General features: G+C 47.2%; 1 protein-coding gene across 4 annotated transcripts in view; it reads left to right on the forward strand.

Annotated features, from left to right (window-relative positions):
• Positions 1 to 2,462, forward strand: part of GOLGA4 (golgin A4) — a 126,739-nt gene extending 124,277 nt beyond the window's left edge. For all 4 annotated transcript variants that reach the window (XM_047875107.1, XM_047875111.1, XM_047875110.1 and 1 more), the window contains one exon: positions 1,781 to 2,462. Coding sequence is in view for 1 of the 4 variants with exons in the window: in XM_047875109.1 (XP_047731065.1) it covers positions 1,781 to 1,804 (24 nt within the window). In the remaining 3 variants the exon portion in view is untranslated. The remainder of the gene's footprint in view (positions 1 to 1,780) is intronic.
• Positions 2,463 to 12,221: the final 9,759 nt, after the last annotated feature.

The following is a 12,221-nucleotide window of genomic DNA, read 5'->3' on the forward strand; positions in this document are numbered from 1 at the left end:
CCACATTCGAGTCTCATTTCAATTTTACTGTGTATCAGTTAACCTGCCTTAGTGATTGTCTAGAACTATCTTTAGTCTCATAAATCCCTTAACATTTCCCTTTTTTTTTTTTTTTTTATGTTGTAAACACTGCATCATGCTTGTCATTGTATTCTTGCATTTCAGTACCGTCCTTTATCACTGGAAGTGACCACACTTCCAGCATTTCTGTTGATTGATCAATTGACTATGTCAACTTTTATTTTAAAACATTTCAAACATAGGATTAGTAAAACTAGTGCAGTGAATACCTGTATGCCCTTCACCGATATTCACCAATTCCTAACCTTTTGCAAAATTTTCTCACTTGCTCTCTCTCTGCATATATATCCTCCCGTCTGTAATGGCGTGACCGTTGCTTGCAAACACTTGTGCCCGCACACATTTGACAGTTACTTGCAAAGAAAACTACATACTTCAGCAAATATCTTTAAGAAAAGGACATTTTCCTACAAACTCAACAATACATTTATCACTCTCAGGAAATTTAACATAATACTGTTATCTGGTATATAGTAAATATTCACATTTTTCCAGTTTTTCAAATAATGTCTTTCACAGACTTTTAAATTCCATGATCTACTCCGAGATTGCACATCACATGTCATTGTCATGTTTCTCTAGTCTCTTTTTTTTTAAATTTTTTTTCTTAATGTTTATTTATTATTGAGAGACAGAGAGAGACAGAGCATGAACATGGGAGGGGCAGAGAGAGGAGGAGACACAGAATCCGAAACAGGCCCCAGGCTCTGAGCTGTCAGCACAGAGCCCGACGCGGGGCCCGAACTCACGCGAGATCACGCGAGATCACGCGAGATCATGACCTGAGCCGAAGTCGGACGCTCAACCGACTGAGCCACCCAGGCGCCCCAATTTCTCTAGTCTCTTTTAAACTAGAAATGTTCTCCCAGCTTTTTTTTTTTTTTTTGGTCTTACATGACTTTGACACTGTGCAGCATTATTGAATTGTGCGTGAATTTCTTTTTCCACAAACAGCACAAGCCAAGTTTCAAAATACTAACTGACACAGGAACTTAAATATGACAGAAGATCTTTCATCTTCTCTAGGCTTCTAGGACCAACATGATTATTGAGCAGGTTTTATACATAATACACCATGGGGAGTACATCACGAGGGTCAGTGGATTATATTTTTCATTTACAAATGGAGAAGACTTTAAAACTTTCTGCTAAATATGTATAAAAAGTTCATCTCCATTAATCTTATTTGGTAATTTATTTTTGTGGCATTCTGACTTACCCGGGCTACTGGCTTTAGTGTTTTAATCAGAGAAACCTTATTAGGAATCACTCATCACCATTGTTTCTCTCAGCATTTTTAGTCTTTAAGGTTGAGTTTGTTCATTTCCCATCCTTTGCTGCCATGCATGTCATCCCGGGAGAATTGCGATACGTAGAAAGATCGGCACAAAGAGCAGAGGGAAGAGCTGTGTGTCCTCTTGCAGTGTGAGCAGCTGGGGCCTTGTGAGGGTCTCCCAAGTCAGCACGCCTCCTCCTGGCTTCTCCAGGTACAACCTGGTGGAAGGTGGCAGTTACAGTTTTCGTGGAAGCATCCTGTTTTCCAGGACCACGGACTACATAGGTCAGATCATTCCAAGAACATTAAGTTTTAGAAGATTTTTTTTTAGGGTTTACCATTTAGAATATTTCTACTTCGTTCCCTAGACCGTAGAATATAATTCTATTTTAACATTACCCTTTTTCCTTTCTTCTTTTCCAGTCATGGCTCCGATCATCGTCTTGAGGAAATGGGGTGGTGATGTTGGGCAAGCGTGGAGGACTGTCTGCATCTGCCTCTTGGAGAAGCAAGCTGTTATTCAGGGCCCCTTATGGAGCCAAAGACCAAGAAAAATCTGACATTGGCCCACAGCTAATACTGCAGACTGCCTTTCAGATTGATTATATCAGTGGAGAAATGGTGATAGTTTTTTCTTTTTTCTTCAGTTTTTTTCTTGGGAAGAGTTTTATGTCGTTTAAGAGATTTTTTTGAATAACTCAAGCTGACTTATGGGCTCATTTAATGTTCCTCTCTTCCATTCTTTTTGTCCCTCTTTTTAAAGAACTGCTTGCCCTTCCTATTTATTTTTAGGGTGATTTTTTTTTTTTTTAAAGACTTGTGCAATACATTTTGAGGTGAAATGTAGTGGATTTTTTTCTGATAAATTAGAGCATTTAATTGAATATTTTATCCAGATTTGTTGAATATTTGCTAAAGTTCTTTAAGCTATACATATGATAAATCCAAATAGCAGTACCTCATTGTTTACTTAGCTTTTGTACTTATATTTTTCAGAGGAAAAAAATACTACTGTAAATTGTAAATAGTCAATACTGTATTGTATGCAGACCTGTGACTGTTGGCAATGTCATCTTGGAAGAATAAATAAAGTTTATTTACTGTATAAAATTTGCTTATAGTGCTGTTTCCTAAGTTGAACTGTATTTCAAAATAGTTAGGAAATGATGTTCTATCCGGGTGAATATCATGAGGAACTATTTGTCAAGATAGCTAAATGCTAACCATTTGGAAAGATTTTTTTTTTCTTTTTTCAAAATCAGCATGACCAAGTTAGAAGAAGTATGGAAACAAAAGAATACTTCATGGTGTATGTTTCAGGAGTCTGCCAACTTGGAGATGCCTCTTCTCTCTGGAGTAGACCATACTCTGATGTTTTTTTTTTACACTTAATGAGAGAGCGTCTTCTGGACAGCAAGAGATGGGAACTGTTCAGAGGGTTTCATACACTCTATGTTCTAGCAAACACAGTATTCAGTATCCAAGTATTCCCTAACCTCTGCCTCGAGGTGGAACCTCAGTACAGACAGTGTGCACCTTAGTGCTCCTGGTGTATCTTATTTTGTGATAAAAAGTGGGGAGCTCGGGGAGGGGGTGGGTAGATGACCGGGGGGGGGGGGGTCTTCCTACATAACCCACAGCTGACTCCTCTGAGGATACCTGTTCCAGCAAGGGAAGAGGGTCTTCTTAACCACCACCCCCGCTTTTTTTAAAATCAGGATTTACTTAAGGGGCAAAATTTTGTGCCACCAAAGGGTTTCTGACAACAGACATGACTTCTTACCTTTTTTACATAGCTTGTCCTAAGGTAGAAATTGTGGACTCTTAGTAACATTTGCATATGACTTCCTACTAACTCCTTTATGGAGATAAGCATATCAGAAAGTATGTAGGGGGTCAGCACGCCTTTTCTAGAAAGGGTCAAATAGTAAGTATTTTCTGCTTTATAGGCCATCCAGTCTCTGCCACAACCGCCCTCCGTCACTGTCATGTAAGTACAATCGTACGTAATACGTAAGTTAATGAGCAGAGCTGTGTTCCAGTAAAGCTTCATTTGCAAAAGCAGGTGGGAGGCTGGATTTGGCTTGCAGGCTGTGGTTTGCCAACCCCTGAGAAAGTGAACAAGCTGGATTTTCATCGTGGAGTTGGGGGAGGAGTGATAATCCCTTAATCCTAGGACTTGCTCATTTTCCCCCAGTGCAGGCAGGCGGCCTCTTCTTTCAGAAAAAGGCACAGCACACTCAGTTCACCTTGATCAAGAATGACGGTGACATTTTCTCAATGACTTGTTCCAGCAAGATGGACAAAGCCTTTCATCTTTCACTGTGGTCAGTGTCAGGGTCTCAGACCCGTCTGGGACCTTTTCTTGAAGACCCTCCCCTGTACGTGTGTCCCCCCTTGATGCCCGAGAAAGGACAGTTTTTCCACCAGTACTTAACAGGACATGTTTGCATCGTAGATTTCAGACTGCTGAGGACTTGGCCTTCCACTCTGACCGTGACTTGCCACAGAGAGAGCTGTGATCCCAGCACAGAGATCCTGGCGCTGGGGCTCTGAACCCAAGGCCGTCTCCAAGACCTCGTGACAGCAGCACACGAAAAGGTTGGTGCAGTACATTTACTGCCAGGAAACCAGCAGTTCACCTCGAAAGGTGTTAGATGCTGGTAAGACATTACATTAGCAAGTGGTTGGTGAAAATCACTTGCACCTAACAGGAATTAATTGTATAGTCACTTTGTTCAGGGCAGGTGCGTGTGAGTTTTGGTAGAGAACCATCTCCTTGTTGACTTGTGTCTTAGTCTCTTCACGCTGCTGTAACAAAATTGGGTGGCTTATAAACATGGAACATTTATTTCTCACAGGTCCACGGACTGAGAAGTCCACAGTCATGGCACTGGCAGACCTGGTGTCTGGGGAGGGGCCACTTCCTGGTGCATAGATGCCTTTTCAGGATACCCTCCCGTGGCAGAAAGGCAGGAGTTTTCTTTCTCTGGCCTCTTTTTAAAGGGCATTTATCCCGTTCATGAAGGTTCCACCTTCATGATCTGATCCCTGCCCAGGGGCCCCACTTCCTAATACCGTCACATTGGGGGACAGGTTTATTTTTGTTTTGCTTAAAAAAAGTAAAAAAATTTTTTTTTATTATTGAGAGACAGAGACAGAGCATGAACATGGGGAGGGGCAGTGAGAGGGGGAGACACAGAATCCAAGGCAGGCTCCACGCTCTGAGCTGTCAGCACAGAGCTGGATGCCGACTTGAACTCACAAACCGCGAGATCATGACCCGAGCCGAAGTCAGACGCTTAACTGTCTGAGCCACCCAGGTGCCTCACGTTGGGGGCTAGGCTTTAACATGAATCTTGGGGGGGGGGGGGGATTCAAACATTCAATCTATAGCAACTTGGGAGTTTTTGAGTTAGGCATTTCTTTTTTTTTTTAATTTTTTTTTCAACGTTTATTTATTTTTGGGACAGAGAGAGACAGAGCATGAACGGGGGAGGGGCAGAGAGAGAGGGAGACACAGAATCGGAAGCAGGCTCCAGGCTCTGAGCCATCAGCCCAGAGCCCGACGCGGGGCTCGAACTCACGGACCGCGAGATCGTGACCTGGCTGAAGTCGGACGTTTAACCGACTGCGCCACCCAGGCGCCCCGAGTTAGGCATTTCTAAACAAAGGACTGGAACATCATTTATGGTTTTCTGAAGTGTGTTTACTTTTCTTCTTACCAAAATTCACTGACCACAAAAAGTGCTTGTAGAGGAAGTAGGACACAGATGCTAGAAGGACACTCATGCCTTTCTCTGGCCGCGGGGCCCAGAAGACGGGGGTGGCCCAGGCACAGCCATCTTTCCAGGCACAGCAGACAAGGGTCTGAAGGCCATGGGATAAAATACGATGTTTCTTTGAAAAAGCAAAAAAGACTTTTTGATTTGATTTTCTTTCTGATTCTGAAAGAAATTTAGGTTCATTGTAGACAATTTGGAGAATACATTTTAAAAAGAGAAAATAATCTTCTAGAATCCCCCACCAAGAAATCAGCACTATTACTACTTTGGTGCCTTTCTTTTTCTTGTTCTTTCTTTCTTCCTTTGGTGCCTTTAACCATGGAGTATGTTTCTAATGTGTGAATGTGCTGTGTGTGTGTGTGTGTGTGTGTGTGTGTGTGTGTGCAGACATGCCTACAATCATATGTCTGTTTACCTTGGGGACCATTAAAACTTCTTTGAAACTATTTGTAATTGCCCCACATTTCATCCAGTGGATATATTCTTGTTTAGTCCCCTTTTCTGCTCTTGAACATTTAGGTTATGTATAATTAGTCACTCTCATTTAGTTCTCCATGATGATCTCACTGTCCGTATTGTAAGCATCCTTGAAAAAAGCCAAAAACAAAACAATCCGGGACCAACCTGCGTTTCCCTCAACAGCCTTTGGTTTCCAAACAAGTGGACACGTTTTACTTTACTACGTGCCACGTTTGTCTGGCATCTTTTCCCCTAACATTCCAAAGATGTGATGCATGCGGGAACATTCTGAGTCAGTACACTTAGAACACTACATTTCAGAACTGGGCTTCACCCAAATTTGACGTGCCCAGGATGAAATAGCAATGCCTAAAGCATACTTTCCACAGCAGGGTGGGTGGGTGGGTGCAGGTGAAGGTTCAGACAAGGCAGCAAGGGACATTCCTTACGTCCTCGAGCCATGGGTTTCTGTAGTAACAACAATTTCCTCAGACTTCAGTTTGGGATCCTCTTTAGGTTTTGTTGTTGGGATGTTCTCTAGAAGCATTCAAACACCAAACATAGATGAACTTGTCCTCAATGACACTGTAAACAATACAGCCATTTAAAACTCTGATTCAGGGGCATCTCGGTGGCTCAGTCGGTTAAGCGTCTGACTTCGGCTCAGGTCGTGATCTCGTGGTTCGTGAGTTCAAGCCCTGTGTCGGGCTCCGTGCTGGCAGCACAAAGCCTGGAGTCTGGAGCCTGCCTCGGATTCTGTGTCTCCCTCCCTCTCTCCTGCTCTCTCTCTCTCTCTCTCTCAAAATAAATAAACATTAAAAAAATTTTTTTAACTCTGCTCCAAGTATTTTCCCCTAAATCAGCCTAAAATGCAGCCATGGGAACGTCTCTTTCACTTTCCCAGCTCATTCCCCCGCTGCAGGAAGACTGCCTCTTGGTTACCCCACACCTAGAGCAGGCTGCCTTTCCCTTTTAAATGGGGAGTATTTCGTATTTCCCTGTCTGTCCCTCTTCTCTCTCCCATTGCTGTCTGTTGAAGTGGGTGGGACGGATAATTTGTCTTTTTCATTCATGGTCTCCAGGAGAAGCTGACACGATCTGGGGTGGATCCTGAGGTCCTGGCCATAATGTCTGGTGCAGTGATTGGCTGAGACTTTGGGGATGCCTTTGGGAGGAGGCCGAGTGCATTGTTTGGGCAGCCGGGAAGGAGATGAATATTTATGATGCTGTGAGCAGATTGTGGTGGATTGGAGTCTTGTTTCCAAGTCTTCACACACTTTGCCACCCGACTTAGTAGTACTTCCTGTCAGAGTGGGCAGAACGCATTTCTCCACCAACACTGAGCATGGCCATGTGACCGTCATCCAGGGGTTTTGAGTGAACATGATAAACGCCGTGTCTGAGCAGCGGTCTTAAGAACCCTTGCTCAGGTCAGCCACTGCTCTTGACCTCCGCCACGGGACTGAGATGCAGTTGCCCCTTCGGCTTGGGCCCTGGAATCGTGAAGGCACATCGGCTAGACATGTGACACGAGTGAGAAATAAACATTTATTGTCGTAAGCCCCCGACATGTGGGGATCATTTGTTACTGTGGCCTAACCTAGCGAAAGCGGATTACTACATCATGAAGAAAAAGAAGCAAAACAGGTTACAAGATCATGTGTTTAGATTTTAGAGTTTGGCTCTACGTCTTGGTGTAGATTTCCTCAGATTTATCCTGTCTGGGGTTTTCCCAGCTTCTTGAGTCTACGGGTTTGTCTTTTGCCAAATTTGGGATGTTTTCAGCCATTGTTTCTTTGAGTATCTTTTCAGCCCTACCCTCTTTCTCCGCTCCGTCCTCTCCTTCTGGAACTCCAGTGACACAATGTTAGATCTTTTGTTACCGTCCCCCAAGTCCCTGAGGCTCTGTTCATTCCTTTTTTCAGCCTGTTTCCTCTCTCTTATTCAGACTGAGCAATTTCTGTTGTTCTGTCTCAGGTTCATTGACTCCTTCCTCTGTCTCTCCATTCTGCTGTTGAACCCGCATCCATGGAGTTTTTCATTTCAGCTATTGTATTTTTCAGTTCTAAGATTCCCACTTGGGTCTTGACCTCTTCTGTTTCTTTCCTGAGATTTTCTGTTTCCTTGCCGAGATTTTGTTTTCTTGTTTGTTTCAAGCAGGTTGTAATTGCTGTTGAAAGCAATATATTTATGACGACAGCTGCTTTAAAATCTTTGTCAGGTAATTCTAACATCTCTGTTACTGTGATGCTGACATTTATTATCTTCTTTCACTCCAGTTGAGATTTTCCTGGTTCTTGGTCTAATGACTTTCAGTGGAAACCTAGAAATGCTGGATATTATGTTATGAGACTCTGGAATTTAGTGAAACCTGTTTTAGCTGGCCTCCTCTGGGACTGCTCTGGCAGGGGAAAGGGCGGGGCTGTGCCAGTCGGGGATAGAAGTCTCTGCTTGGCCTCTACTGACACCCAAGGCGGGGAGGGTCCCCTCATTACTGCCAGGTGGCGGTATAGAATTAGAGATCCCTGCCAATGCCACGTGGGCTGGGAAGGATAGGAGGTGCCCCTTTACTCTTCCCCATGTGGCCTCCACTCACACCCGGGAGGAGTGATGGAAAGGGTGACCTCTCTACCTTCGGGTAGTAGTCAAAGTCCTCGACTCTCCACTGGGCCTCCTCATACACCCCCAGCAGAGACGGGGAGGAAAGCTGTTTGGCGCCAGCAGGGATGGGAGTCCAGGCTCCCCCGCCAACATGGGAATGAGGTGGGATGGGGAAGGCCCACGGCTACCTGCCAGGATGCAAGTCCTACTACCTGTTGTAACTTCTCTACCATCACCCTGACTGGAGTTGAGGGCCCCTCCCTCCAGCCTGGTTCTGTTAGGGGTCTAGGCTCCCCACTGGGCCTTTGCTGGCAGGGTGGGGGTAGGGCCGTGGGGTTTTCTGCCGTGTTTGGGCAGAGGACCACGGCAGTTGTCATCTGAAAGCCCTCCGTCTTGCCAGGCGGCTCCTTTCCCAGCCCTCCGGCCAGGGAGGGCATCGAGCGTTTGCAGGCAGCCGGCCCCTTCAGCCCCGGGTCTGCCTGTGTGTATGAGGCAGGGAGCCCTGGGGAATTCACAGCAGGCCATTCCTCAGGCCCCAAGGCCCCCAGCTGGCCCGCCATCTTCCCTCCACCTTTCGGAATCTTCTCACATTTGTCTTCTGGATCACGTCCTGGGTTTTTTTTTTTTTTTTTTAAAGATTTATTTATTATTGAGAGACAGAGACAGAGCATGGGAGGGGCAGAGAGCGAGGGAGACACAGAATCCGAAGCAGGCTCCAGGCTCCGAGCTGGCAGCACAGAGCCCGACGCGGGGCTCGAACTCACGAACTGTGAGATGGTGACCTGAGTCGAAGTCGGACGCCCAACCGACTGAGCCACCCAGGCGCCCCTGTCCTGGGGTTTTAGTTGTACTTGGTGGGAGGAACAGGGAGAAGTATGTCTATCCATGTTCCTTGAAGGGGAAGTCTCCTACACAGTGTGATTTTATTTATGCATTTATTATGTATTATTTATTCGATTCAGAGAATTCTACATATTGTTACAGATGCACGTACTTTTAATAACTGTATGAATATGTAAACCAGAAGAACATACAGTTAATTCACAACAGTGGTTAAAACCAGTTTTCCCGGATCACGTCTGCCCTACCTCCGCTTCCTCACCTTCTCTAGCTTTCTTCATGGGCATCCAGCATTGCCTGTGCTCAGTAAAAATGGTCTTTTTCCTTGAACTAGAATGAAAGATCTAAGAGGTCAAGCACAGTATCTGTCTTGTCCACGACTATATTGTCCACGACCTAGAACATGTGGTGAGCACTGAATGAATGAATGAATGAATGAACAAGTGACTTAAGAAAGAAGAAAAAGTATACCAGTACTTTCTTTGTAATGAGAAACAAAAATGTTTTTAAAGACTGGAAATTTTTTTTTAATTTTAAAAAATATTTATTTATTTTGAGAGAGAGAGAATGAGGGAGAGGGGCAGAGAGAGAGAGAGGGAGACAGAGAGTCCCAAGTAGGCTCCACGCTGTCAGCTCAGAGCCAGACTCGGGGCTTGAACTCACAAACTGTGTGATCGTGACCTGAGCCGAAATCAGGAGTCAGGCAGATGCTAAACTGACTGAGCCATCCAGGCGCCCGGAGACTGGAAAAATGTTTAAAGGCCTCTTTCTCTCTGCATTGAGAAGGCACATGGGAGTGCAGGGCGGCAAGAGGACCATACTCATGGCAAAACCTGGACTTTGTTTTAACTTGTTTTATAAATTACAAAGACTGACATTTTAAGGAACCAAGTCCTGGAAACGCACCTCGGGACGCACCAGTGGAAATGAGCACCGCTGGAAAGAATCCCTTCCCCATTTGTTTTCATTCCTCATTTCCTAGATGTTTTTCTTTCAAGACTGAGCCACATTGGATGTGAAGATTAGTTTGGGCCCAGGGAAAGAATCTGTCCAGATTAAATTTTCCTGATCTCTTGGGGAGGCTGGCTAGAAGTGTAGGCTCTGGGGCCAGATGGCCGGGGTTCAAGGCCTGGATTGGCCATTTATTCACTAGGCAAGGGTCCTAACCTGTAAACCTCAGTTCATCTGTAAAATGGGCATAATAATAATAATAATAATAATAATAGCATCTACATCTTAGATTGAATCAGTGTTTATAAAATGCTTGGAATGGTATCTAAAACATGGTAAGATCTAGAGAAACATTGGCTAGCACCAACCCCTGCCTATGTCAGGAAGACCTCAAGAGAATAGCCTCGATCAGAGCAAGGGCCCAAATCCTGCCTGGAAGTGGGCCAACGGGAGTCACAGCAAAGACTGTGGGGAGGGGTGTCACCCATGTGGGAGGGGTCACCAGTGCCCACTCTCCTCTCCACATGCTTCCCAGCCTCAAGAGCAGGGTTTCCTTTCCTTTTCCTCTCGATTCTCAGAGGTACCCCCCCGGGGTGGGTTGGGTCTACACCGCACCCTCTGTGCCCTCATTCTGCAGGGACCCTTGAGGATCTTTGCCACCTGGAGAGGCCGGGACTTCCCTGGGTGCTGGCTCAGAGGGGGGCTCAGGAGAGATGCCCTCCTTCAACCTTGGCTCCGTGTCTGTTGAAGGCTCAGGATTTCCTGGCCCTGCAAACCAGTCTCACCATAAGGTTCTGTTTGTCCTGCAGGGGACCACCTTCCGGGGCCAATCGGGGCTCGTGCGGCTCTGCCTTAGGTCTTCAAGGGGACCAGCTGCCCAGGAAACTTAACGCCTTTATTCACCCTGTTTCCACCTGTGTCCACCGTGACCAGGTTTGCAGCCCTAGCCACTGAGGGGTGTGCGTGAGTCAGTGAGTGTGCGGCGGTCAGATTCCCACCACCCAGGCGGTGCCAGAACAGAGTCATGCCAAGACCCTGAGCAAGGAAAGGCACAGAAACACAGCTCTGGAGCCCCTGGAACCCCAGCATTAGCGAGCCAGAAGCCACCGCGTTCCGGAAGCCTGCATGTCCCAGGCTGCTGGAGCTCCCACGGAGAATCGCCAGAAGGAACAGATCCCTGAGTGGGGGCAGGGTGAGAACACCCCTCACTGAGCTTTGCCAGGGTGACATGGGACCTGAGTCCCCGGGGGAGCAGGAGCAAGCCGGCAAGGGCGGGGAGGCCTCCAAGGCAGGAGCAGAGGTGAGGGACGGCAGGTGTGGGGTGTGGTCGTGACCCCACGGCAAGGGGGAGCTGCCGGCCTCGGGTGTGGGGCGGGCGGGGCGGTGACGAAGGCCACCGAGTCCTTGCTCAGTTCTTAGACTTCATCGCAAGCAGTAACGAGAGAACTGCACAACACTTTTGATGTTCTCAGCTCAAAGCCGTTTATCTTCTTCCTTGAAAGTTCAAGGCCAGTTTTGCTGCCAGGAATCTTGCAAAAGCAGCTTTCACCAGTGTGGGCTCTAAAAACTGGAAGGCACATGGGGTGTTCCGTTGCTCAAGCCGAACGCAGCGCACAGACTGATCCGGGCAGGGGGTGGCCGGCGGGGAAGGAGCTGTTTGAAGTCGAGTTTGTTTATTGGTGCTGTGCGCACCGCGTTGCTCGTCTCTGGGCCCAGGAGAATGAGGCTACAGCCAGCTGGCCTTTGTCACCGAGGCCCCCAGACCGAGCGGCTTCACAGGCAAAGCTTTAGACCAGCCTCCAGGCCCCTTGGCCCACTGCTCAAGCTGGCGCAAGCGGATCCCACCCTGGAGACGGCGAGCCCGTTCCGCGTCCAGCTGAAGGTGTGAATGACTAAAAGCAAGCCAACCCAATGACTGGAGGATGATCTAAAGGGAGGGAGGGAGTTGTGTGTGCCTTTCAAGAGCAGATTCCTCCCCCCGCCCTCGCTCCCCAGTTCTGGACTGTGGAGCCATTGCCGAGAAGCAGGTGCCTGGCCCAGCCTCACCTGCACCCCTGGCTTCCCCGGCGTGTCACCGGGCGGCCAGGACTGGACCCGCCCCCAGGCTCTGCCGCCAGCTGGGTGATCGCAGGTGAGTGTCCGACGAAGGGCATGTGCCCGTGGCGTGTAATGTGCGGGGAGCCCGGGGACGGTGGGGTGCGGGTAATGGTTCGGAGCCCCTTCCCGCC

The sequence above is a fragment of the Prionailurus viverrinus genome, chromosome C2, assembly GCF_022837055.1.
Source record: "Prionailurus viverrinus isolate Anna chromosome C2, UM_Priviv_1.0, whole genome shotgun sequence".
NCBI classification, from domain to species: domain Eukaryota; kingdom Metazoa; phylum Chordata; class Mammalia; order Carnivora; family Felidae; genus Prionailurus; species Prionailurus viverrinus.